Source organism: Marmota marmota, unplaced genomic scaffold (genome assembly GCF_001458135.2).
Source record: "Marmota marmota marmota unplaced genomic scaffold, marMar, whole genome shotgun sequence".
Classification (NCBI taxonomy): domain Eukaryota; kingdom Metazoa; phylum Chordata; class Mammalia; order Rodentia; family Sciuridae; genus Marmota; species Marmota marmota.
The window spans coordinates 14,948,927-14,976,838 of NW_026000174.1; the positions used below are offsets into that span (position 1 = coordinate 14,948,927).

The 27,912-nt window shown below is 34.5% G+C and overlaps 1 protein-coding gene and 1 long non-coding RNA gene across 6 annotated transcripts in view; one reads left to right on the forward strand and one right to left on the reverse strand.

Moving 5' to 3' along the window:
• The window catches only part of Fchsd2 (FCH and double SH3 domains 2), a 245,351-nt gene that overhangs the window by 41,949 nt on the left and 175,490 nt on the right, over positions 1-27,912 (forward strand). For all 5 annotated transcript variants that reach the window (XM_048788107.1, XM_048788106.1, XM_015477460.1 and 2 more), the window contains exon 3: positions 3,700-3,745. In XM_048788107.1, coding sequence (XP_048644064.1) covers positions 3,700-3,745 — 46 coding nt within the window. The remainder of the gene's footprint in view (positions 1-3,699; positions 3,746-27,912) is intronic.
• LOC125612021 lies at positions 11,924-13,215 on the reverse strand. The gene is made up of 3 exons (XR_007342276.1): positions 13,205-13,215; positions 12,399-12,400; positions 11,924-12,298 (listed from the first exon to the last, which is right to left on the reverse strand). It is a non-coding gene; the product is annotated as an uncharacterized LOC125612021 (long non-coding RNA).

The following is a 27,912-nucleotide window of genomic DNA, read 5'->3' on the forward strand; positions in this document are numbered from 1 at the left end:
CTTCAACACTCTGATACCAACTGCAGGTTAGGAGTCTTTAAGACTGCTTTTACTCTGGGTGTGGTGGGGCACACCTGTAATCGCAGTGGCTCGGAAGGCTGAGGCAGGAGAATCATGGGCTCAAAGCCACCCTCAACAAAATCCAGGCGCTAAGCAACTCAGTGAGACCCTATCTCTAAATAAAATACAAAATAGGGCTGAATGTGACTCAGTGGCTGAATGCCCCTGAGTTCAATCCCTAATCCCCGCCCCCCCAAAAAAAACCACTTTTACTTCTGACATATCTTACAAGTTTGGAGGCCTCAAGATCACCCTCAGATTTTATTATTTGTTAGAACTCTTAGAGCTTACAGAAAATTTACTCAATTTTGTCTTATTTTAGTGAAAGGATTGTGTTTAACATTAGCCGAGGGAAAAGGTGCCTTATATAGGATCTAAGAGAGTTCCAGTCACAGATTCCAGTTGTCCTCTTGCTGTAGACTTGACACAGTGCTTACTTCTTGAGCAACAGTGCATGACAATATGTGCAGAGTATTGTCAGTTAAAGAAGCTTATCTGAGCCATGGTGTGCAGAGTTTATATTGGGGTTCAGTCTCCTAGACATGGTTGACCGCTTATGTTGTTGACCTTAGTCTCTAGTCTATCCAGAGGTTGAGCTGATACTGTGTGGCACAAAGCCATCCCAACAGCCCCAGTAAATCACATTGTTAGTGTAGACTATTTGGAATTGCCCAAGGTCCCCAGGTAAATAAAAACACTCTTATCAGGCTATATATTCCAAGGATTTGTAGCTTACTTCCAGAAACCAAAGACAAAGAGGCCAGACCTCTCTTTTGGCACAGTTAATCTTTTCTGCACATTCATCTATCCTCTTTGTTTTTTTAAAGCTAAAATATGCAAAATGATTGAATTAAAATGGTTACAATCTGTGACTAAGTTAAGAAACATAAGTGGCTCATGTGGATATAGATTGGGATCTTGATTCTTTTACAAAAAATTTTGTCAGTACTAGGGATTGAACCCAGGGTTTTGTGCATGCCAGCCAAGTGCTCTACTATTGAGCTGTATCCCCAGTCCATGCTGTTGCTCTGCCTATCTTAGGAGCTAACCTACTGAGCTATTTATTTATTTATTTATTTAGGTACTGGGCATTGAACCCGATGGTGCTTAACCATTGAGCCATATTCCCAGCCCTTTTTAAATATTTTAATTTAGAGATAGAGTCTCACTAAGTTGCTCAAGGCCTTGCTGAGTTGCTGAGGCTGGCTTCGAACTTGGAATCCTCCTGCCTCCTGAGCTGCTGGGATTACAGGCACATACCACTGCATCTGGCCCTATTGAACTCTTTAATCCAAATTTATGAAGATTGTGAAACCTGATGACATAGTTTTTGTTTTTTAATTAATTTAGCAGACATTGAACTTCTGGAATGTTCAGGCACTGTGCTACACATATAAATACTAATATACAAAGTATATTCATTGCTTTTAGTTCCTCAGTCAAGTCAGAGACAGTTGATAATCAAAGCAGGTGCTTATGTTGGAAGTTGCTTATGTTGAAGTTGCTGGAGTTTTGATTTGCATTTCTCTAATTTCTAGAGATGATGAACCTTTTTAAAAATATTGTTGATTTATTGTATATCCTCTTCTGAGAAGTATCTGTTCAGGTCCTTGGCCCATTTAATGATTGAGTTATTAGTTTTTTTGGTGTTTAGCTTTTTGAGTTCTTTATATACCCTAGAGATTAGTGCTCTCTCTGATGTGTGAGGGGTAAAGATTTGCTCCCAAGCTGTAGGCTATCTATTCACCTCACAGATTGTTTCTTTTGCTGAGAAGGAACTTTTTAGTTTGATTCCATCCCATTTATTGATTCTTGGTTTTAATTCGTGCGCTATAGGAGTCTTTTTTGAGAGAGAGAGAGAGAGAGAGAATTTTAATATTTATTTTTTAGTTTTTGGTGGACACAACATCTTTATTTTTGTATGTGGTGCTGAGGATCAAACCTGGGCTGCACGCATGCCAGGCGAGCGCGCTACCACTTGAGCCACATCCGCAGCCCCTATAGGAGTCTTATTAAGGAGGTTGGGGCCTAATTTTGAGATAGGATTCTTGCTAAATTACTGAGGCTGTCCTCAAACTTGCAATCCTCCTGAGTAATTAGGGTTACAGACTTGTTTCACCATGCCCTGCCAATATTATTGGTAGTTAATAATAATAAAAATTCATGAGTCTTTAGGTTTAGTTAAAGGGAGACCTTTTCCTTTTGTTATTTTTAATATTAAAAATTGGTTATTAACTCAAAACAAATATAGAAAGATCTTGAATAGTTATTTCTTTTCTTTTTTTTAATATTTATTTTTTAAGTTTTAGGTGGACACAATATCTTTATTTTACATTTACTTGGTGCTGAGGATCGAACCCAGTGCCTCAGTCTACCACTGAGCCACAACCCCAGCCCCAATAGTTAACATTTCTTAACAGTCATTAGGGAAATTGAGATAATTTTTCAAGCGGTGTTTTGACTTTTTGCTCTCTTTTTTTTTATGTTCTAGCTCACTATGATCCTCTTTTTTGTTCTTTTTACTCTTTCTTTTCTCTGCTTACTCTTATATCCCTGCCTTAGTGCAATGAAGATTATTTGTTTTGTTTTACTCTTTGAGAGCTTTTATGGATAGAGCAAAATTTGACATAAGCCAGGCTTAGTATTTCAGATTTTCTTATATTTTATTTAGGTGATGACTCCCACAATTAAAAATATACTCATTAATTTGAGTTGAAATAGAAATGTGTGTGTGTGGTGTTTCATTGGCTGTAGGGATTTTAATAGCACAGGTTCTTGGCACATAGCAGAGAAGTCTTTAAACTCAGAATATTCAAGGTAAATTATCAATATCCTCACATTTTATTTACCATTCAGTGCCTCAATTTGTAAAGTACACTGTTATTTTATGTACCACTAAAATAGGAGAAAATACTGCTAATCATAATTAAAAGGGAAATCCCAGTATTATAAATTTAAAAAAAAATTTTTTTTTTTAAAGTCAGGGTTTCACTTTGTTGCCCAGTCTGGCCTCAAACTGTTGAGCTCAAGCGATCCTTCAGCTTCAGCCTTTCAAGTAGTCAAGACTACAGGTGCTTTCTACTGTGCCTGTCCATAAATATTAATACATAAAAAGTGTGAATCTTAGTAAATCTGTGAAATTATGCACATATGGAAACTATGCTTCCATTTTTACCACAACTTGTAGTAATTTTGTACTTTGATCAAAATTTGATTTTCACTTTTTCTGTAGTTCCCTCTGTTGGTTGTTAAATTCAGTAAACAATTTCATCCCTTTTGAAGTCATTCTTATAATAATAGCTAACATTTATATAGGATTTACTGTGTGCTAGACACTATTTAGTGTACTTTTTATATTTTAGATAACTAAGTTTTAAAGTATCCTTATGTAGTGAGTGCTTTTAGTATTCCTATTTTATCAGTAGGAAACTGAGATACAGATCAATCACATGACTTGGCCCAAGATCATTCTGGTAAATGGTAGAGCTGGGCTTTGAATGTAAAAGGTCTAACTGCAATGATCATGCTTGTTAGCAGTATTTTCCTGCATATCTTACCAGGCAGTATTTGAAGGTGTGTTGGTAAATTCGTATGAAATTATTAAGTTATGCTTTTGGTAATTTTTGTTTGTATTTTTAGGACATTCAGTCAGAAGAAGGCTGCTATTGAAAGAGAGTATGCACAGGTAAGCTTGGAGCTGGAGATCCCCTTTCTAGGTATGCCTCTTTTCCTTGGCTTAAGGACAAATATGGTTGTCAGAGAACCTTAGTGTCCTGCGTCTTCTTTGTCTTCTCATTTCTGGCTACCTTTCTTTGATCCCCCTTTTGCTATATTTGAATCTTCAAGTGAGGAGCTAAGTTGTTCCTCATTACAAAGAGGAACTTGTTAGACATTATTTACAGTATTTGTATTTACAGATATGAATGATAATACATTTCACAAATACATTTATTCATTTCCTTTATAGGCTTAATTCTCTGCAGTTTATGTAAGGTTAATTTTTATATTTATTTAATCAAGCATTTAGTTCTTATTCAGCCCTGTTGATAGAGAGTGGTATGCTTTTCAGTGGACAGTATGGAGTTATTTGTAGGAAAATTTAAGCATTTCCATCTTTAGTTTTGATTAGACCCTTATTTGTGCCTCAGCTGAATATTGCAAGAAAAAATTATGTTGACCATCATTTTTTGGATGTGTAAAAATCACTATTTTTACACACGTACTTAATATACTATTGTACTTAATAACTATTATTATTAAGTACTTATATGTTAAGTACTTATTATTAAGTACTTATATGTACTTAATAACTATTAAATGTGCTTAATAATTACTTAAAAATAACTATTTTTACACATATAAATGTACTTAACCTATAACTATTTTATGGGTTATAGGTAACCTATAAAATAATTATAAAATGAAAAGAAGCTCTCTATGCTTGGAAAGATGGGACTTGTCAGTGGATAAATAGGAACAATAGAAAAGAATCAAAGGAAAATCTCAGAGCATCAAAAAAATATATTGTTTAAACAACTATTTTTCCATTTACAAAAACAAATTTACATAATTTGGAATTTTGGGCCTTTTAAGCAGTTACTTTTTGTATGTAATAGTAGTCTCAAAAGTTTCCCTCACCCTCTCAAATAATAAAATTCAAATTTGCAGCAACAATTTAAAACACAAGAGAAAAAGTACAAAAGAACATTGGAAGGAAAAAGTAACATGGAGTTAATGTTCTATGTTGTAACCACTATTGCTGCTGCTGTTGATGTTCATTATAAATAATGAAGTGGGAGTATGATTTTCTTTTTTATCTATGCTTTTTCTGGTTTTAGTTTTAATTTTATTTCAATGTATTTAATTAGGTAAATGTCTGTCTGTATTTGAGTTTTAGAGAATTATCCTAAGCTAGATAGAATTCATCTCATTAGTTAGTAATTGTAGACTGCTTAGAATGGATCGAGGCTTCAGATAATGAAAGTATCAGTTCTAATATTTATTTTGAGCCCTTTTTTCTGTGCATATATAATAAGTACTGGAAATGATAGGTAACATGTATTGAATCCTTACTTTGTACCAGGCTGTGCTGAGGATAACCCTAATCTCACTCAATCTTTTCTTCAGGTAAAAGATTAACAGCAAATACCTATATTGGTTTGCCCATTGATCATTTCCATATCTTTAAATAATGTGCTCATGATTGATTATTTACCTGCTCTAAGCATTATCTCAGGCAGAGCTGTAGCTCAGTGGTTGAATGCTTGCCTAACAAGGCCATTGGTTCCATTTCCAGCATTGCACCCGCCTCTCCCTAAAAGTGCTTGATTATTTATAATAAAATAAGTGAGAAAATAATAAAATTTAGTGAGAAAACACTAAACCATTCCTTTGTAGCCTACTCTTTTCAATATAATTGTGAGACTGGAGTTGTACGTCAGGAGTAGAATGCTTGCCTAGAACGCTTGAGGCCTGTGTTCACACACTGCCAAAAACAAATCTCTAATATAACTGTCGCACTACTTGAGTGTCTTTGTTAGTTTTATAACTTTACCATCGTATTTAAGCTTCTTTTCTTCTATTAAGTGCATATATTTTATATACATATGCACACACATACATACGTATTTATGTATTACACAGTAAGTAGAATTACATTTTATAGAGTAGTCAGGTTTATCCTTGAAGTTACCTTAAATGTCTGTCAAGTAGATTATAGTTAGTTTAGTTAAGTCCAAATAATAATATATGTAAATTATATAAGGTATTTAATAATGTATCTTTTAAAACCTCTTGAAGCAATTATATTCAGAATTAATATATTACATTGCTGTCTGCCAGGGAGGTTAAGTACATTTATAGAGCCAGTTCGTTGACTGTTCTTTTACTTATCATCATATTTGCCTTGTAGATGATTTTTCTTAGTTCTTATTTTCTGGTGTTTTCCCAATTAATTTTTAAATTTATTTTCTGAAAAGTTAGGCAGTATTGTCTCTTATTGTTTGATTGCTTAAATATTTACTTCTTATCAATAGTACAGAAACTCCTAAAATAATTGACACTTTCTTTTGTCAGTGTGTACTAATTATTTCAGACCAATTTGTATTCCCTGTGTTAAAAACATGCCCTATTGGTGCCCTTTATTGGTACACGGTCAGAGAGGAGAGTGATAGTTGCACTAATTAAATTTCTTTCTGTTTTTTTTTTTTTTTAAGTTCAGTGTACAGTTGAAATTTTGGAAGATAAATTTTTAAAAATTGGTATAGTAGGTATATAGTAAGTAAGGTTGGACAGATCTTGAGTGTACTGTCTGATACATTTTTGTGAATTTGTGAGTAGTTTCAGTTATGTAACTACTACTCAAATCAAGATATAGAGCTTTACAGGTGCCCCAGAAGCATTCAATACTCATACCTTTCAGTGGTAACTAGTACTCTTTTATAAGGATTAGTTGTTGTCTTTAGACTTCTTGTGCTTCTTAAATGGTATATATCAAGCAAATGTGCTCTTACTTCATGGAGTATGGATCATACTCCACAAAATACGTACTCTTCCGTGTCTGATTCTTTCTTTTGGCATTACATTTTGAAGCTTCATACACGTTTTTGCATGCAAGGGTAGGCAGTTCGTTCTTCTTTATAGTACCCACTGAATGAATATATCACAATTTGTTTTTGCAGTGTACTAATGATGAAAATCTTAGTTTCATGTTTTGAATGATTTTGACTAATGCCTCTAAGCAAAGGTTTTACATATTGTTTTGGTAGATATATGTACAATGTTCTGTTAGATGTATATGTAGGAACCTAGGAGTAGAATTGCTGGGTCTTTGCTTATGTGTATCTCCTACTTGAGTAGATATAGCCAAGCAGTTTTCCAAAGTGATTGTACCAATTTACATTCTCACCAACAATTTATGAGAGTTGGGTTTGCTCCATATCTTTGCCCATATTTGGTTTTCTCTAAAATTAAAGCAGCTGATTTCTTTTCCTTTAAAAAAAAAAATATATATATATATATATATATATAATAATACTAGGGATTGAACCTAGGGGTGCTTAACCACTGAGCCATATCCCCAGCCCTTGTTATTTTTATTTAATGACAAGGTCTATATAAGTTGCTGAGGGCCTCGTTAAGTTGCTGAGGCTGTTTTTGAACTTGGGATCTTCCTCCTCAGCATCCTGAGCCATTGGGATTACAGGTGTGTGCCACCACGTCTGGCAAAGAAAGACTGACTTTTGATGAATATAAAGTAGTATTTTATTTTCTTCTTAATAAGCTGCGTAAAAGTTGACATACATAAAGAAGTATGCAAAAGTATATTACAGCTCCACAATTTTTTTTTTTTTTTGTATCAGGGAATGGACCCAGAGGCACTTAACCACTAAGTCACATTCACAGCCCTTTTTATTTATTTATTTTTTATTTTGAGACAGGGTCTCACTAAGTAGCTTAGGGCCTGGCTAAGTTGCTGAGGCTGGTTTTGAACTTGGAAACCTCCTGCCTAAGCTTCCCAAATCACTGGGATGATAACCATCATGCCTAGCTCCACAAATTTTTGATACATGACCAAATTGTTTTCCAATTTGACTGTCATTTTTTGTCCCCACCAGCAGTGTACAGAGGTTTTAGTTCCAGTACTATCCTAGTCAGTACCTTGTCATTGCCTGTCTTTTCTGATTATAGTCATTGTGGTGGTCACAATCATTATGAATGGTGCCACTAGTACATTTCTTTTTAAAAATGTTTTTATTAATGCTTTATAGTTACATATAATAGTGAGGTTCATTTTAACATATTCACAAATGCATATACCATTATTTGCTCCATCTCAATCTCCAGTACTTTCTTGTTTTTTCTCCTCCTGTCTCCCTGCTCTGTCTCTTTTTCTACTGTATTGGTCTTCCTTCTTAGTACATTCTTACATGTGTCTTAGGTGATTATATATGTGTATTCTATTGGGGATATGCTAAGGAGTGGAATTGTATCATGGGTTATGTATCTGGCTTTGGAAGATATAAAAGAAATGGTGTTCTAAAGTGATTGTTGCAATTTACAATCCTATGGACAGCATTGAGAGTTGTAGTTGCTCTAAGTCCTCATCAACACTTTCTTTTTTTCATTTTAGCCTTTCTGGTGAGTACATGGTGGTAAAAATATTATAGATTTGATTTTCATTTTCCTGATGTCTAATGAAGTTGAGTAACTTTTTCATATTTTGTTTGGGCATTTAGATATGCTGTATTATGAAGTTCCTGTCAAGTTTTGTCATTTTTTTCCTTATTGATTTGTACCTTTTCAAAAAATATTACGATATGGCTCCTTTGTCAGATGTTGTATACATTGTAGACATTGGTATATCATGCAGAAATATCATGGTTTGTGGCTTGCCTAATTTTTAAAAAATATTTTTTTTAGTTACAGGTGGACACAATATCTTTATTTTTATCTTATGTGGTGCTGAGGATTGAATCCAGTGCCTCACGCATGCTAGGCAAGCCACCTCCGAGCCACAACTCCAGCCCCGTGGCTTACCTTTTTATCTATAAATGGTTTCTTCTGATAAAAACAACTTCTTCATTTTCATGAAATGTAGTTTATTTTCTTTTAAAGGTAATGCTCTTTATGCCCTATTTGTTTGTTGTTGGGGTGGAGTTGCAGCTCACTGGCAGAGTGCTTGTCCCTCCCGCGGGAGGCCCTGGGTTCGATTCTCAGCACTATATTAAAAAATAAATAAACAAAAATAAAGATTTTTTTAAAAAAAGTTTGTTGTTACCTGAAGGTCTACTCTGAGGTGTCATACAATGTTCTAAAAATTTTATTGTTTAATCTTTCACATTTAGTTGTGGTATGTCTGAAATAAGCTTTTATGTATGGTGTGGGATTGGAGTCAGGATTTCACTTTCTAGATGGATACCCAGTTGAAGAAGCATCATGTACTGGAAAGTCTTACCACTCTACCTGCATCCCTCTATTGTATGGAAGTGATGTTTTGTGGCCTGATAAGTAGCTATATCTGTATAAGTCTATTTATGGACTTCATTCTGTTATGTTGATCTATTTTTTTAAAATACGTTTGACTTTGTTTCATTGTTTTAATTACTGTGACTTTAAAATAGTAAATATTAATATCTGGGCTGGGGTGGTGGCTCAGTGGTAGAGTACCTGCCTAGCACGTACGAGGCACTGGGTTTGATTCTCAGCATTACATAAAAATAAATAAAGGTTCGTTGACAACTAAAAAGTATTTTAAAAAAATATGAATATCTGGGAGCTTAAGAACCTTTTCACTGTTTTTGGCTCCTTATTTCTTTTCTTTTTTGGTTCTAGGGATTGAACTCAGGGTACTCAACCACTGAGCCACATCCCCAGCCCTATTTTGTATTTTATTTAGAGATAGAGTCTCACTGAGTTGCTTAGCCCCTGGCTTTTGCTGAGGCTGGCTTTGAATTTGCTGTCCTCCTGCCTCAGCCTCTCAAAGCTGTTTCGATTACAGGTGTGTGCCATTGTACCTGGCATGCCTGGAATTTTGATTGGAATTGCTTTGAATCTTTAGATCAGTTTTGGGGGAACTAATATCTTAATATGGAGCCTTTTAATCTCCGTCTTTTGTTTAGTGCTTTTTTTTTTTTTTCTTTTCAAATATTCCAGTATTTTAAACACACTAGTTCATTGAATCCTCCCTTTTGTAAGAGGTCTTTTTTCAATCTGGGTTATCTGTGATTGCTATGTAGCTCTTATCTTGAATACATTTTTCTTTATTGGTTTGGATTCATTAATTCTTTGGTCCTTATTTTTCTTCTTAGTTTATTACCTTATTTTTTGAAGCATTTCAAGCAGGAATTTCCTGAAAAAAAATTTATACTTGTGATTTCACTGTAATTTAGTAATGTTTTATGAAGAACAGTTTATGAATATACTGTACTAGAAGTCTGATAAATTTCGAAGAGTTACATAAGTTTCCTTCATATGGAAATATCAAAAGTGAAGGTTTTATGGAAATTATTAGGAAGGAAAATCATCTGTCCCTTCACTGTGCAGAGATAAACATTAATTGTTTAATTAATTAATGTTTTATCATATAACCTTATGGCTTTTTCCTTTGGACATCTATATAATTTAAGTGTATCGAGTGAATTTATTTAAAATTTATAATTAATTAGCTGGGCGCAGTGGCGCAGGCCTCTAATCCCAGTAGCTCAGGAGACTGAGATGGGAGGATGGTGAGTTCAAAGCCAGCCTTAGCAACAGCGAGGTGCTAAGCAAGTCAGTGAGACCCTTTCTCTAAATAAAATACAAAATAGGGCTGGGGATGTGGCTCAGTGGTCGAGTGCCCCTGAGTTCAATCCCTGGTCTCCCACCCCTGTCCCCCCCCCCAAAAAAAAAAAAAAACTTATATAGGGCATGGTGGCACACTTCTGTAGTCCTTAATACTTGGGATGCTGAGGCAGTTTGGGGCCAGTCTTGGCAATATAGGGAGACTCAATCTCTTAGAAAAAAAACTATAAATATACTTTTTTGTTCAAAATTACTAATACTTAATGAACATTTTTTGTTATATAGCATCACTGAACTACCTACTTATTACAATTTCGGATGATATTTTATTTGATATGCACCATTTATTTAACCTTTAATTGGATATTTAGGTTTTTGCTTTTTAAAATATAGACAATGTATGTTGAACCACTTTGCATATAACCCAGATTATGTCCTTGTACCAATTCCCATAATTGAAATCTCTGGGTAAGAAGATATGTATGTTTTTAAGGCTTGAGTACTACACAACGCAATATTCTACATAAAATATTTATGTTCTCAGTAGCAGTATATGAGAATGCTTTGTTTTCCATGTAGTTGCTATTATTAGATGACAGCATTAAAAATTTTAAATGTTACTTAAATGCTATTTATCTTGGGTATATGTAAAAAGGAAAATATAAGTATGATAAGTTACCTAAGGTATTATTAAAATGTTTCGATATTTAGAATCAATTTCCTTATTTTCCCACACTGTATTACTTCTTGTACTAGTGATGTCTTTTTCTTTTCCTTTCTTTCTTTTTTTTTAACTGGGAGTTGAATCCAGTGGCATTCTAATACTAAGCTACGTCACCACCCCTTTTTATTTTTCTATGTATAGAATTGATAAATATGTTTCCTATTTCAGACTTTTTCTGATATCACTGTTATAGAAAAGTTGAAACTTGGGAGGGGTCATTAAAAAAAAATAGCATCTTTTTTTCATAGATTGAAGAATATGTTCTGTTTTTTTTTTTTTAATTTTGGCAGTACTGGGAATTAAGCCCAGGGGTGCTCTACTACCACACCTTTTAATTTTTTGAGACCGGGTCTTGCTGAGTTGCTGAGGTTGAACCTGTGATACTCCTGCTGCAGCCCCTGGAGTTGCTGGGATTACACATCTGGCTGAAGAATATATTCTAAAATAAAAATTTTATAACATTATCAGGAAGAAATGATTCGTATCAATTTTGCATTCATATCAGTCTTGATTTTTAAGTAAAGACTGAAAAAATTAAACTATGTTTCAAGTCAGTCTTAAGTATTTGGGGGAATATTTTGTGATAACCTATATTTAATTTTTTTTAAATATTTATTTTTTAGTTAGACACAATATCAGTATTTTATTTCTATGTGGTCCTAAGGATCGAACCCAGTGCCTCATGAATGCTAGGCGAGCACACTACCACTGAGCCACAACCACAGCCCTATTAAATAATATTTTAAGAGATGAAAAATAATTAGACCAGTATTGAACTCTTCATTTTTAAAAATGTAGTATTACTTACTAAATGATCTTTGAAAGGAGAAGGCAGTTTTAATATTTTTTACCCAAAGATTTTTTTTTTAACCTTTATTTTATTTATTTGTGGCTTTTTTTTTTTTTGAGGAATGTGAACGAAAAATTTATTTGCTCATTTCTTGCATTTGAAGTACTCTTCTATGACATCCTTGACCTGAGATTCTTTGCCATAATCCTTAACAACTACACAACTGCAACCAACCACTTTACGTAGCTTTCCCTCTCAGTCAGTTTTACAGAGGCCTACCCATTTTCCTAGTTTCTTGTTGTCATCGACCTTAATTAGATTGATTTGGTGTTCAGCACAAAGGGCCTTCACCAATTTGACATACATAGGCTCATTACACTTGGATGCAAGTACACAGAGATGGGCCTGGCGCTTGTCTAAGGCTTTGGCAGCTTCGCGAATTGCTGCTGGAGGTGTAATGGACGTCAATACTGCTTATTTATTTGTTTTTATGTGTTGCTGAGGATCTAATTCAGTGCCTCACATGTTAGGCAAGCGCTCTACCACTGAGTCACAATCCCAGCCCGGAGGGTTTTTTTTTTTTTTTTTTTTTTAATGGGAATAAATATCTAATTGCCTTATTTGTACTTACTGCAGTATCCACTGACTACACATTTTTCAACTTAAAGATATGAAATGGGATACTTTTTTTTGAGACAGGGTTTTGCTAATTTGCTGGCCTTAAACTTAACAATCCTTCTGCCTTGGACTCGTGAGTCACTAGGATTTCAGGTGCAAGCCACTGTACCTAGCTGGGCCTGTTCTTTTTTGATGAACATTTTTATTAGGATAACTATTTAACTTTACTTTTTTTATTTAAATTGAATGAATTTTCAGTTTGAAATAAATCAAATTGATGATGTTGAAAAATTACTTGACTTCTTTGACCTTTTTTTCTTTTATTTTTGAAAGGGGAAGACTGACCATTCTTTTCTACCTTCTTCTCTGCCTACCTTTGGAGACCAGATGCACTAAGGAACATGAAGATACTTCCTAATCTATGTGTATACATGATATGATCTTTATTGTTTTTACTGTGTTGGTTTTCCTTGTCTCTGAATTGTTGTAACCTAGCTTTGTTAGATAATATATTTCCCTATTGGAAAAAGAGTGGCATGTTGAAGTTGAGGACCTTGTCATGTATTAGATATTCTAAGTCACATTTCTCTGAGAAGGGTTTTGACATTAGGTCATGGGGACTTTCTTAAATTTGGGTAAGCACTGTAAAAATGCTCCCAGCACAAGAATATTTACTGCTTATTTAGCTTTTTAAATTAATTAATTTTTATTTGTGGTGCTGGGGATTGAACCCATGGCCTTGTGCATGCCAGGGAGGCAAGCATTCCACCAACTGAGCTATATCCCCAATCCTAGTTTTTTATTTTTGAGCTGGGGTCTTGTTTCCCAGACTGGCCTCAAACTCCTGATCCTCCTGCTTCTGTCTCCCTAATAGCTGGGGTTATAGGAGTATGTCACCATACCCAGCTTTGATGAGCATTTTATTAGGATAACTATTTAACTTTTCCTTTTTTATCTAAAATTTTTTTATTTATAAATGACAGCGGAATGCATTACAATTTTTATTACACATAGAACACAATTTTTTACATCTCTGGTTGTATACAAAGTGTATTCACACCAATTCATGTTTTCATATATGAACTTTGGATAATAATGACCATCACATTCCACCATAATTTCTAACCCCATGCCCTCTCCCTTCCCCTCCAACCCCTCTTCCCTATCTAGAGTTCATCTATTCCTCCTATGCTCCCTCTCCCTATCCCACTATGAATCAGCCTCCCTATATCAGAGAAAACATTAGGCATTTGTTTTTTTGGGATTGGCTAACTTCACTTAGCATTATCTTCTCTAACTCCATCCAATTACCTGCAAATGCCATGATTTTATTTTCTTTTATTGCTGAGTAATATTGCATTGTGTATATATGCCACATTTTTTTAAATCCATTATCTATTGAGGGGCACCTAGGTTGGTTCCATAGTTTAGCTGTTGTGAATTGTGCTGCTATAAACATTGATGTGGCTGTGACCCTGTAGTATGCTGTTTTTAAGTCCTTTGGGTACAGACTGAGGAGAGGGAATGGAGGGTCAAATGGTGGTTCCATTCCCAGTTTTCCAAGAAATCTCCATACTGCTTTCCATATTGGCTGCACCAATTTGCAGTCCCACCAGCAGTGTATGAGTGTACCTTTTTCCCCCACATCTTTGCCAACACTTATTGTTGTTTGTATGTATAATAGCTGCCATTCTGATTGGAGTGAGATGAATTCTTAGAGTGGTTTTGATTTGCATTTCTCTAATTGCTAGAGATGATGAACATTTTTTCATATATTTGTTGATTGATTGTATATCATCTTCTGAGAAGTGTCTGTTTAGGTCCTTGGCCCATTTATTGATTGGGTTTTTAGTTTTTTTGGTGTTTAGCTTTTTGAGTTCTTTATATATCCTAGAGATTAGTGCTCTCTCTGATGTGTGAGGGGTAAAGATTTGCTCCCAAGCTGTAGGCTATCTATTCACCTCACAGATTGTTTCTTTTGCGGAGAAGAAACTTTAGTTTGAGTCCATCCCATTTATAGATTCTTTTTTTTTTTTTTTGAAGAGAGAGAGAGAGAGAATTTTTTTAATATTTATTTTTTAGTTTTTGGCAGACACAACATCTTTGTATGTGGTGCTGAGGATCGAATCTGGGCCGCACGCATGCCAGGCGAGCGCGCGCGCTACCGCTTGAGCCACATCCCCAGCCCCAATTTATTGATTCTTGATTTTAATTCTTAAACTATTTAAATTTTATACAACATTTTTTAGCTGTCTCTTAAAGTCTTTTAAAATACAGCTAAAACTCAGATTTAATAATAGAAATCTATTCAGTGGGATCAACTTTTCATGGATATTTTCTTTTTTATTTTTTTGGTGGTGCTGGGGATTGAACCCAGGGCCTTGTGCATACGAGGCAAACACTCTACCAATTAATTATATCCCCAGCCCTGGATATTTTCTTTATAATTCAACTTACCCCAAATCTGTTTATAACAAGAATCAAAAACAGTTATTATTTTAAGCCATAAAATATTTATAAGTTGAATTTTCTATTATGTTAAACAGTATTGGATTTCATAATACTTCTGTTGAATTGAATTGGTATGTGAAGAAATGTTTTGGCTTAATGACTTTTTTTTTCTTTAAATATTTTATTAGTTGTTGATGGACCTTTATTTTATTTACTTATTTATATGTGGTGCTGAGAATCAAACCCAGTGCCTCTCACATGCTAGGCAAGCGCTCTACCACTTAGTCACAACCCCAGCCCTGCTTAATGACTTTTTTTGGTCCAACTTTTTATTTGGAAAACCCAAATCTTTAGAAATGTTGAAAGAATAGTGTACCAAAGAATTAGTGCGTTTCCTTTTTGTTAGTTGGTTATTAACATTTTGCCACATTTACTTTAGCCACAATTTTTTTTTAAACCAGGATTGTTTAAAAGTAAGTTGTAGCTATCTTGATGCTTCACTTCCACATTCTTCAATTTGCATCTTCTGAAAACAGAAATATTTTCTAGAATAACTATAATGTCATTATCATTCCCAAGATAATGAGTAATAATTTTATAATATCATCTAATGTATAGTTTATATTTAGATTCTCTCATTTATTCCCCATCTCCCCACCCCACCCTACCTTGTGCTGGACTCAGGGTATGCATGGGGTGGAATGACTGGGTAGCTGAAGGGAAGAAGGAAGTTTTGAGATCAGGTCCTTTGGGGGCCGCAGACTTCTGGCAATGTGTAGCTTTCATAAGGATTCATGACACGCCATGGCTAAACCACCAATAAGAATAAGATATTCTTGGAAATCTAGTTGTCCATCAGTGTTGAGGTTTATTTTTTTATGCAATCAAGGGCACCAAAATCCTCTTGGTTCTTGGTGAAGGCAGCCAATTCTGTATTCATGAGCTTAGGAACTCCCTCTTGGAGAGAGTGCAGCTATTCCCATCCTTTTTAATACACTTCTGGAAAATAGCAATCAGGGACTCAGTACCCCTCAGTTTCTATAGGGTGGGACGTTTTTGCTGGATTGGAGTAAATAGCGTGCAGCTGTCTGGGAGTGGTGCTATACTCACATTTTATTTTTGATAACATATGGGGAAAGTAGAAGTTTAAAGATCTGCCAGTTTTCATATGTTGAGAAAATATTTACTGAGTTATAGTCTTTTTTTTTTTTTTTGGTGTGTGTGTTTGTGTGTTTGTGTGGTACTGGGCATTGAACTCAGGGCTTGTGCATGCTACGCAAATGCTCTACCTCTGAGCTGTACCCTCAGCCCTTTTTTATTTTATTTTGAGAACAGAGTCTCACTAAGTTGCCCAGGCTGACCTTGAGCTTGTGGTCCCCTTGCTTCAGTCTCCTGAGAGGCTGAGATTACAGAAGTGTGCCACAACTCCCGGTGAGTACTCTTTTAGGTACCATAGATATATAGCAGTGCTCAAAAAGTAGGTGGCAGGAGTCTGTGGACTTAACAGAGCTTCTATTCTATAGTTGTATGTAGTCTTCCAATTAAACATTTTAGTTATTTTTCTTCAAAGCCACTTTTTGGCATTATGGTCAATTGAAAAAGAATGGCCTTTATAGAATTATTATTAAAGTTGTATGTTATATATTTTCTACATAAAATATTGATTAGTCAAAAAGATTGAGTATTTGTGAGATTCAGAGAGCATACCATACAGATGAACCATCCCAATAGAAAACTATTTAAAGGAAGTGAGTTTAGGTGAACTCAAGATTCATTATATATATATGACAGCAATTTGAAAAAATGGTACCTCAAGCATATGCAGAGTAAACTTCTAATATACCTTTAGGGGAATGTTAGAAGAAAGAAAGAAACAAGGAAATATTGTAGAACCTTACTTACACTTAAGGGAATTTTAGTAGTGAACTTTTTCAAGTTGCTAGGCAGTTTCAATTTCCTACAAGAGTATTATTAATGTTTTATTTCTAAGCATGGTTTGTGAATTTTGCTTTGTAATTCTCTAGAAACAGATGTATTACATATCTATTTATATAAACAGAACATATGGATCTCTGAAAACCAGAAGCCACATATAAATCAGTGAACAACATTAAATCTAGGGTAAAATCAAGTCTGGTTTCTGCCTGTAGTTAGCCAACAACAGAGGTGTTGGTAAGATCATTTGCAATACTCAGGCAGATTGCTGCAGGCAAGTTCTGTGTATTAATGCACTTCCTGTAGTTTCTGGCAGAATGCTGCTAGTGAAGGAAGGACACAAAAGGGTACTGTGGCTGGAGAGAGCAGGAAAATATTGTAGACTTTAAGGGTGGTTCCTGGCCTAAGAACAAACAGAGTAAACTTGGACATGCTGGCAGTTACCCTGTGGTATCACTGTTGCACATAAAGTTTTTTGCTGTTTTTATTCTTTTAAAAAGCAGTTTATGAAGCATTGAAGTTACTGTCCAAGAAGTTCGTGTTGTTTGTGTGTGGAGGTGTTGTTTATTTGTTTTTGGGGAATTTCATCTGCATGAAAGCTTTAAGAAGCTTCTTTTTAATTTAGTTGTGGGTAGTTAGTTTTTTAAAAATATCTTTATTTTATTTATTTATTTATTTATATGTGGTCCTGAGGATCGAACCCAGGGCCTCGCATGTGCTAGGCGAGCACTCTACTTCTGAGCCACAATCCCAGCCCCTGGGTAGTTTTTTTTTTCTTTTTTTCTTATTTTCTAATGGTACTGGGGAATGAACCCAGGGGGTCACAGAGCCAGACCCCCCCATTTTTATAAATATTTATTTATTTATTTATTTTTAGTTGTAGTTGGACACAATACCTTTATTTTATTTATTTTTATGTGGTGCTGAGGATTGAACCCAGGGCGTCGCACTTGCTAGGCAAAGCGCTCTACTGCTGATCCACAATCCCAGCCCCCCTTTTAATAATAATTTTTATTTGGAGACAGGATCTTGTTAAGTTGCACAAGGTCTTGCTAAGTTTCTGAGGCTGGTCTCAAACTTGTGATCCTCCTGTTTTAGCCTCCCAAGTTGATGGAATTATAGGCGTGCACCCAGCCTGTCCATTTCTTTTAAAGAGAAATGGTATACTATATGCCTAAAAGCTTTCTGCCAGTTTTGTCCTGTAGAACATTAAAGTGGACAGGATAATGTCATTGGCAGAAAGTCCATCAGGACTTATTTTATTTATTTTTTAAATATTTATTTTTAGTTGTAGTTGGACACAATACCTTTATTTCACTTATTTATCTTTATGTGGTGGTGGTGAGGATCGAACCCTGGGTCTCAAGTGTGAGGTGAGCGCTTGAGCCATAACCCCAGCCCAGGACATATTTTTAAAAATCTTATTTATTATTTTGTTCTATTTTTCTTTGGCTTGCAGTGGTGATTATAAATGAATTTAGAAATAGCTACTCGGGAGGCTGAGGCTGGACGATCACAAGTTCAAGACCAGTCTGGTCTACTAGCAAGACCTGTCTCAAAATAAAAAAGGGATGGGATTGTGTCTTAGTGTAAAGTGTTTGCCTAGTATATACAAGGATTCTGGGTTGCATCCAGAACCCAGCACTTAAAAAAAAAAAGAAGAAGAAGAAATACCTTTGAAAAGAAGTGCTGACTAATTTTTGTCTCGAAATGCTTGATTTTTAAAGTTTAATAATTTCATTAAAACATGAAATGGGGGAATATAAGGAAATTTTGGTAAATTTGGTACTCATGGGCACAGAGATTTGCTAGATTTTCATCTTTTCATGGGTGTTCTGTAGTACACCTTTTAACAGAATAAGCAAAAATTATTGTTTATGCTTCTCCCCATTCTCTTCTTCCCCAACCCTCTGTTTCTATTAATGAGTTTATTGGTTAGACTAGGACAAAACAAAGATGGATGGAAGGGAGAATTCAAACTAGAGCTGTGGTTTTGAAACTTTTGTATTTTAACTTGCCTAGCCATCCACCCTACCTCCTTTAGGTTTCTCTTCTGAAGAATTAGAGTTAAGGTACTATATAACAAATTAGCCAATGTCTGACTTTATATACAGTGTTATATATCATACAGCTTAGGTGTATAGTAGACTATACCGTCTGGGTTCATGTAGGTACATTCTGTTATTTAAATAACAAAACAACACATTTCTGAGAATGTATCCCTCTCCTTAAGCAACATGTGACTCACCTGGCCTCCCTACTTCCCTTTGGATTCTCCAGCTTTGCTTTGCTTCTCTGAGTGACCTCAGTGCCCACTCTTGGTTGCAGATAGTAAACCAGTTACTTAAAGACATTATTTCACTTACTCCTTTATCTTTTTTGATGTATAACAAAGGTCCTTCTCTCTTTCCCTGAGTAACTTCATTATGGTCTTCAAGATGCAGATCAAGTGTCACCCTCTCTTAGGATTTTATTATCTCATCTGCTGCTGCTTAGTCAAGTATGCTTCAGTAGTGCCCTTTTGCTTCTGTCATGCATTGTTCTGTTATGCTTGTTTCTTCCAACCCATTTTGTATAGTCTTTGTATGTGTTAGTCTTTGGTGCTTGGTGAATACTTGTTGAATGAATGAAGAAGTACAATATCAGATTCTGAAAATTGTAATTTCTAATGGTAATAATTAGGTGAGATTTACTCCATTTGAAGTGTTAAATTGATTAACTTGGGGATAAGCTATGTTCTTTAATAAATGTCTAGATTTCCTAGTAGTCAAAAATAATGAGTATGGGTCAATAACATACTTCAAGAGATTTTAAAGATAGAGACCATCTATCTCTATTTTGGGAAGTTTCAAGGTTATCCATACTTAGGCTTGTAAGTCCAGAAATTCAATTTTTTTTTAGATTATCTGGAAGAAATGTCCTAATAAACTAACAAGATACATAATTTGTTAATGTATAATGTGAGATCTGCTTGGTTAGGATAATTAGCTTAAGGCACCCAGAAAGTAAGCTCAGGGATCAAAAGACTATTTAGTAAATATTTAATTTGAACTGAGAAAGTGAGTTGGGTGTTTTTGTTTTTAGGGGGAGCACATGATCAGATTTTTTTTTTTACTATGATAATATATATGTAACATAAAATTTACCATTTTAATCATTTTTAAGTATAAAATTTAATTATATTAATTTCATGCCCAGTGTACCGTCATCACTATTTCCAGAACATTTTCATCACTCCAAACAGAAACTCTATACTCATTATGCAATAATTCCCTGTTGTCTCCTTCTTCACTCTGTCTGATCTATGTTGTCTATGAATTTGCCCATTCTAGATACTTCATATAAGTGGAATCATAGTATTTGTCCTTTTGGAGTTCAGTGTTCTTACAGGATATTTCTGTTTCTCTAGGGATTGTCTGAATAGTGATCTTTACATATATTTTGATTGTATATTCCATCTATGAAAAATTTTGAGTGATATAGATGTGTATGTTTATTTCTGAGTTATATCTTCTGTACTAATATATTGTAAATGCTATAAAATATGCATAAGTCTTAAAGAATAAAAAAAACTTTTAAAAGAATGAAATAAATCCTATTGAAATATATTGTCAAAATGTTTTGATGGCTTCCTGCTATCATTAGATTTTATTTCAAGATATAAAATTTTAATTGTTTTATTTCTTATTATATTTTCTTTTTATTGCTACTGATAAATCTTTGGATGGGTAGAAAATTTCAGTTCTGCCATTTGCTTATATTTGAATTGTTAGTATTTACTTCAGTCCATGTTTCTTTTTCAGAATCTTATAAAGTCATTTATCCCTTTTTGTGAGGGTGAATTCAATTATAGTGATACTTAATTCACAGATGGACTTAACAGGTACATATAAACTGTAGCATGACTGAATAGTTTGAGAGTGAAGGTGCTGCCATAGTCCAGAACCCAGTCTGTGTTGTAGGAATCTTTTCTTCTCCAAAATACCTTGTACATGCCTGTGACCTTGGACTATCTGATATTCTGCCTAAGTGAGGGGAAGGAGTGGGATGTATCTGTGTTCAAGTGGTGATATAGCTTCACTGCTTTCCTATGTAGGTAGTTCATTTTTTTAATATATATATCTACATGAATTGGCTTGCATACTCTTCATGGGGGTACATTTGCTGCAGTTTCACTGGCTTAAAGTCAGGAGTCTGGTCACCTAACACCTTTTCCTGAGTGACTTGCTTAATGGCTGTGATTATTTTAGAATTTCATCACAAAAGTAGAGGCATTACAGCCTCTGACCAGATAAATAATAATATCGTTGTGTAAATTCTACTTTTCTTTCTAAAGATGCAATTTCATTACCTTTATTATATTTGCTAAACATTATTAAAAGTCTTTTTAAGAAATATATATGTATATATATTTTTAGTTGGACCTTTATTTTATTTATGTATGGTGCTGAGAATCGAACCCAGGGCCTCTAATATGCTAGGCAAGCGCTGTACCACTGAGCCACAACCCTAGGCCAGCATTATAAGTTGTTTAAGTAATAAGTTTAAAAGTAAATACTGAAATAAGTAAAATAAGACCTTTTCTCTGAGCGAACAATAATTAATATATAAAACCTTCAGTTGAAGGGGGTGACATTATTTTCATTTATTCTCTAGGAAGTAGTTTTGTAGCTATTCTGGATAGGATATTTTCTCCCTAAAATCATGCCTACCAGAATCTGTGAATGTGACAATTATTTGGAAGCAGGACCTTTGTAGATATAATCAAGTTAAGATGTGGTAATACTGGTTAGAATAGGCCCTAATCTGGTAACTCCTGTCTTTATGAGAAGAGGGGCACTTGAAGAGAGAGACAAAGAGGAGAATGGCATGTGAATATGGGAGCGGAGAATGGAGTGATGAAGCTATAAATCAAGGAATGTTTAGGGTTGCTGGCCAACTCCAGATTATACTAGAGATGCAGGGAACTGATTCTCTCTCAGAACCTCCAAAAAGGAACCAGCCATGCTGACACCTTGATTTTGGACTTTTTGCTCCTAGAATTGTGAAAGGATAAATTTCTCTTGTCTTAAGCTACCCAGTTGTGTTACTTTGTTACAGCAGCTCTGGGAAACTAATGTAGTAACTCAGTATATTTTTTTCTATTCAGATATCAATTTGAGCCTCAGTGTGACTACTTGTATCAGTGTTATTGAAAAGAAGAGTGTATTACCTCCTGAATTATAATAGTTCAGGTTTTGGAACACTAAACATATGCTAGTTAGGCCAACATCGTAAGGTGTAGGCTACTATTTATATTTTTATTAATTTTTAAATATATTTTAGTTGTAGGTGGACACATTTTAAATATTTTTTTAAATTTTTATGTGGTGCTGAGGATTGAACCCAGTGCCTCATGCGTGCGAGGCAAGTGCACTACCACTGTGCCCCAGCCCCAGCCCCCTATTTATTGAAGACATGAAGGCTCAGAAAGAGTAGCCCTCACATAGTCTGAGTCTTGGTGTCTGACTAAAAGCTTGTGTTTCTTTGCTATGTTACTGTTCAGAGGTCAGTTTCTGGTAATGTCAATAGCTGGTATTTATAGTTTTTCTTTTTTACCTCACAATTTAACTGTAAATTCTGAACAAATAAAAAAAAGATCACGCATTATATGTGCCTACGTTTTCTAAATCGTGACTTCTGTATAATTTTAGTATTTGTATTTCAAATTTTCCACCAGAGACTAGAATCTAGAACCAAACTGTGTCATCCTATTCCTTTGGGATTGTGAATAGTTGAAACTAAGGAAGTACCAGAAACTTCTCATGAGAGTTCCAAGGACTTTAGAATTATGTCTGGATACATATCAGTATGATGAGAACACCCATTCTTACCTATTAATAGCTTCAAATAAACTATACAAAACAGTCACTGTATGAATTCTGTTTAAGTTCACTCAGTAAATTAAGTTAATGACAATAAAGACTCCTGTCTTTATAGTGGTAAGGTCTTACATTCCATTTGTGATGGTTGGTCAGAAATAAAATTAAACCTATTATCTATCCTTTGTAGTAGAGGAGAAGAGGGAGGGATGATAGTTTTGAATATGATGGTTTTATGTTTTGGGTGAGTTTATGACATTCCAGAATGAATATTGAAACATTGCAGGGATCAAAAGCATATACCAGCTTCTCCATCCAAGCTTCAATCTAAATAGTGTTTATTAGCAGTATAGTTTAGCTAACACTCAGCATTTATCAAGTAGCAGGCACTGTTAGATGGTAAGGATACCAAAAATAAAATTAGATTACTTCCTTTTAGAAATATTTTTATATTGATAATGAAAAGCAACATTGTAATTGGGTTTGGGAAAGGTATAAAATTATTTGCAAGTATGTTTTAAAAGTAAAGTTTTTAGCAGGGTGTGGTGGTGCATGTCTATAATTCCAGTGACTTGGAAGGCTGAGGCAGGAGGATTACAAGTTCAAAGCTAGCCTCAGCAAGGCCCTGAGCAATTTAGCAAAACCCTGTCTCAAAATAATAAAAAGGGCTGGAGATGTGGGTCAGTGGTTAAGTGCCCATGTGTTTGATTCCTAGTACCAAAAAAAAAAAAAAGAAGTTTTAAAAATTGTGGATAGAAAAAGTTTTATGTGTGCATAAATAATTTTATTTGATAATCCACATTAGTTCACAAAATGCAGCTTTTTTTCATTTGTATTTTTTGAAAGGAAAAATATAGCATTGGATTCTCCATGAATCCAGTATTAAAAAATAAAATATTCAAAATAAAAAGAGAACAAAGGATGTTAACACTTTAACCTCCCTTAGTATATCATTTGAACACTGATGTGTGTGCATATACTAAAAATTTATTTTGAATATTTTCAAAGATATAGCAAAGTTGAAAGAATATTAAAGTTAATACCCATATACCAGCAAGAGTCTAACATTTATTATATTTGTTTTATCCCATATCTATCCATCTATTGGTCTTTCTACCATCCATTAATTCATTTTGTTTTTGGTGCATTTCAAACCAAATTGCAAAAATCTGGACACTAGCTCTAAATACCTCTAGCATGCTGTTTTGTTTTTGAGTCAGGGTATCACTATATTGCCCATGCTGGACCTGAACTCCTGGGCTCAAGCAATCTTCTTACATCAGCCTCCCAGGAAGTTGGGACTGCAGTTGCCCAACTTTTTTGAAAGGTCTGTTCCCCTCCCCTACTATTTTTTTTTTCACTCAGAGTTAGTGCGCTAATACATTTTCTTCTATACTTATTTGTAAGTTTTATTTAATTTTAGACTAGATCTCCTGTGGCTCATTCTGTAACTAAGCCTTCTCATTAATACTCAAAATTACATTTGCTTTTTCTCTTTTTAAATTAATTAATTTTAATTAGGTATATATGACAGCAGAATGCATTTTGATTCATTGCACACGATTGTAGCACAATTGTGCACAATATGTGCAGTCATACATGTACCTAGGGTAAAGATGTTCATCTCATTCCAACATCTTTCCTATCCCTATGACCCCTCCCCATCCTTTCCTCCTCTTTGACCAGAGTTCCTCCATGATTTTTCTCTTATTTGGGATTTTTTTTTTTAAAGAAAAAGTTGCTTGACATGAGTTGTACTATAGCTGAGTGGTAGAGTGCATGCTTAGTATGTGCAAAACCATGGTTTCCATCCCCACTACCTAAGTAAATAGATAAATAAAATTTTAAAAACAGATGCTTCATAATAATTTTAGCTCATTTTTGGATTATACCTTGGTTAATGATTATAGCATTTCTCTTCTATAATTTGAAATACTTTAGAATTGATTACTGATAGGAAGTTTGAAGGCAAATTCCTTCATACTATAGACATTAGAAGAAGCTGCTTTTAAACTACTTAGAAGACTTTTCAACTAGGTTTTAAATTCTTGCAACCAGGGATTGTATATAAATTTTTTGTAATTCATAACTTCATCAATCAAAGAACTCAAATGCTTGCTGATAGATTGACTCCCTGATATTAGTGTTCAAAATATTGTTCTAAAGTTAAAATCTTAAAAAACAAATCCCAACTTTGCCAGCAGCTTTCAAGAACTTGTATTCATTATGTATATGATTATATTGTAATGGAATTTAAAAAATCATAGTAGGAAATTATTTAAGAGGTGTGTTAATAAGTGAGTTATTGTTCTCAAAATAACAGGATATCCTTCCATTTTATAGGCTTGCATTTCTAACCTATAAAAGACAGTAAGGACTTTGGTTATACATTTTTATAAAAATAAATTTATTTTAAAGTTATTAAAGAGATTGAATTAGATAACCATAATTAATACACTTAATGTATTAAGATTCAATTCCAAGTAGCAAGTAAAACTCAAAAGCACATCAAATTAACATTATCTTTTGTACTCTTTTGATTGCTACTTCTTGAAATCTATATAGGATATCATTTTTGAAGGAATTGAAAGAGTAATTAGATTAATAACAGGAGAAGATCTTTTTTCTCCCTGTTAATAAGCACAGGCACACATGCCTGTGCAGCGGTGCATGGGAGCACACACACAGATGCTCTCTCCTACAGTTGGAAAATTTGTTCTTATTTTAATTATTTTAGTTTACTTTAGAAGAAAATGTGATACAATATATTTAATCTGGTTATGAGGTTCTGTCATTCTCATCCCAGCTACTGTGTAAATACTCTTTGGCACTTCCATCTGTCTACTCTTGAGAAGGCTAGTGGTCATTGGGCTGGGGCTGAAGGTAATGAAGAAAATGTGCATTAAATGTTTGTCTCAGCTGTGGTCATTGGTAATGGAGAACGGGTTCCTCAAACCTCAGGAATTGGGGAATGGCCCAGACCTCAGAGGAGCAACTCAAAGACCACTTTGCAGTGTAGTTGGTTTGGAAGTCACAACTGTTCAGACAAGGGTCCTTGATTCTCCTGCAGGTGGGTCTGCCAAATTCCACCTCCACATGTGTTTCAGGCATTTTATATCTCCACCAGGGCTATGCCGATGTGGGACTCCTTGAAGAAAAACACTGTCCTAGGTGTAGTTGTTGAACTTTTCAACATTGTTCTTGACTGTTTTATACCTCAGGACCATTGGTATTTTATTGCTTTAGGAAATCCTGTTTTTATACCTTAGTTAAAGTCCTGGGAACAGAAATTGAGGGAAGTGCTTAAGATAAGGCAGCCAAAGGTGAGCCATACCCTGACCAGCAGCATGGCTGCACTGACAACCAAACTTTACTTTTTCTTGCTCCCTATCTGAAGGTCAGAATATTTAGTCATCTTAAGGATTTTGACATCCACTGTTGTCTTAGCTTATTGAATGATTGGAGGAAGAAAATAGAAAAGTCATCCTAATGGGTTATATTTAACTATCCAGAGCTGAGGTTGGTCAAATTTGATTTTTTTTTTTTTTTGAAAAGACCGGATAGTGAATACTTTATGCTTTGAGTGTCATATGGTCTCTGACAAATTACCTAACATTGCTATTGTAGAGTAAAAGCAATAGACTGTTGGCAAACAAGTGAATGTGACAAATTACAATGAAGTCAAACAAAGAAAAAAGAAAGTGTTAAATATTGTTACTTGATAGTGTCTTCTTGCCTATTTATTAATAAATACAGAAATTGCTATTATCACAATAACTTTATCATTCTACAGTATTATCCAAACAAAAAGTTGAGTGACTTTGAAACTCTCCATTTATTAAATGCTGCTACACACATTGTGAAGCAACAGTGTATCTACCAGTATTATCAATACTTAACAGTTTTAATGTGACATACATTTGCTGCTTAATATTAATTTATCAAATTTTAGTTTGGGTTGACAGCAGTGCTTCTCACAAGAGGTAATATGTATGTTAACTGTTTCTACGTTTTAACAATATTCATTATAAAGAATCCAGACTTAGAAGTGTGTTGATGAGAACTGAAGAATAGATTTTTTAAATTTGTTCTAATTAGTTTATACATGACAGTAGAATACATGTATGCACTTTGATATATCATACATAAATGGAGTGTAATTTCTCATTTTTCTGATTGTACATGTTGTAGAATCACATTAGTTGTGCAGTCATATATGTTCATAAGGTAATAATGTCTGTTTCATTTACTATGCTTCCTAACCCCATACCCCCTTCCCTTTCCTTTACTCCTTCTTATCTAAGTAACTTCATTCTTCCCTAGTACCCCTGCCCCTTATTATGAATTAGCATCTGCATATCAAGAACACAGATTTGGCCTTTGGTTTTTTGGGATTGGCTTATTCTGCTTAGCATGATGTTCTCTAGCTCCATCCATTTGCTGGCAAATGCCATGATTTCATACTTCTTTCAGGCTGAGTAATATTCCATTGTTTATACATACATACATAGACATACACACACAGATACACACACCATATTTTAAACATCCATTCATCTGTTGAAGGACATCTATGATGGTTCCATAGTTTAACTATTTTGAGTTGAGCTACCATAAACATTGATGTGGCTGCATCACTGTAGTATGCTGATTTTAAGTCCTTTGGGTATAAACTGAGAAGTGGGATATATGGGTCAAATGGTAGTTCCATTCCATGTTTTCTGAGGAATCTTCATTGAAGAATAGATTTGAAAGAAATTTTAGGAAGCTCACAATATTCATGTCTAAACTTTTTTTTCAAGATGAAGCAGGTGATTATTTTTAATTATTCATTAGTAATCTTTCATTAGTTATCAGTTCCAACAATTTATTCTATGAGGTTATAGTTAAATTTAAATTCTCTCTCAGTGTAGGAAATAGATCTTGGGTCCATGCATTTTTTTTTGTGTGGGGGGTGATGATGTACCAGGGATTGAACTCAGGAGCACATGGCCACTGAGTCACATCCCCATCCTATTTTGTATTTTATTTAGAGACAGGGTCTCTGAGCTACTTATTGCCTCGCTGTTGCTGAGGCTGGTTTTGAACTCATGATCCTCCTGTCTCAGCCTCCCAAGCCACTGGGATTACAGGTAGGTGCCACCGCACCTGGCCATGCATTTCTTATATGTGGGCTTTTTTTTTTTTTTTTT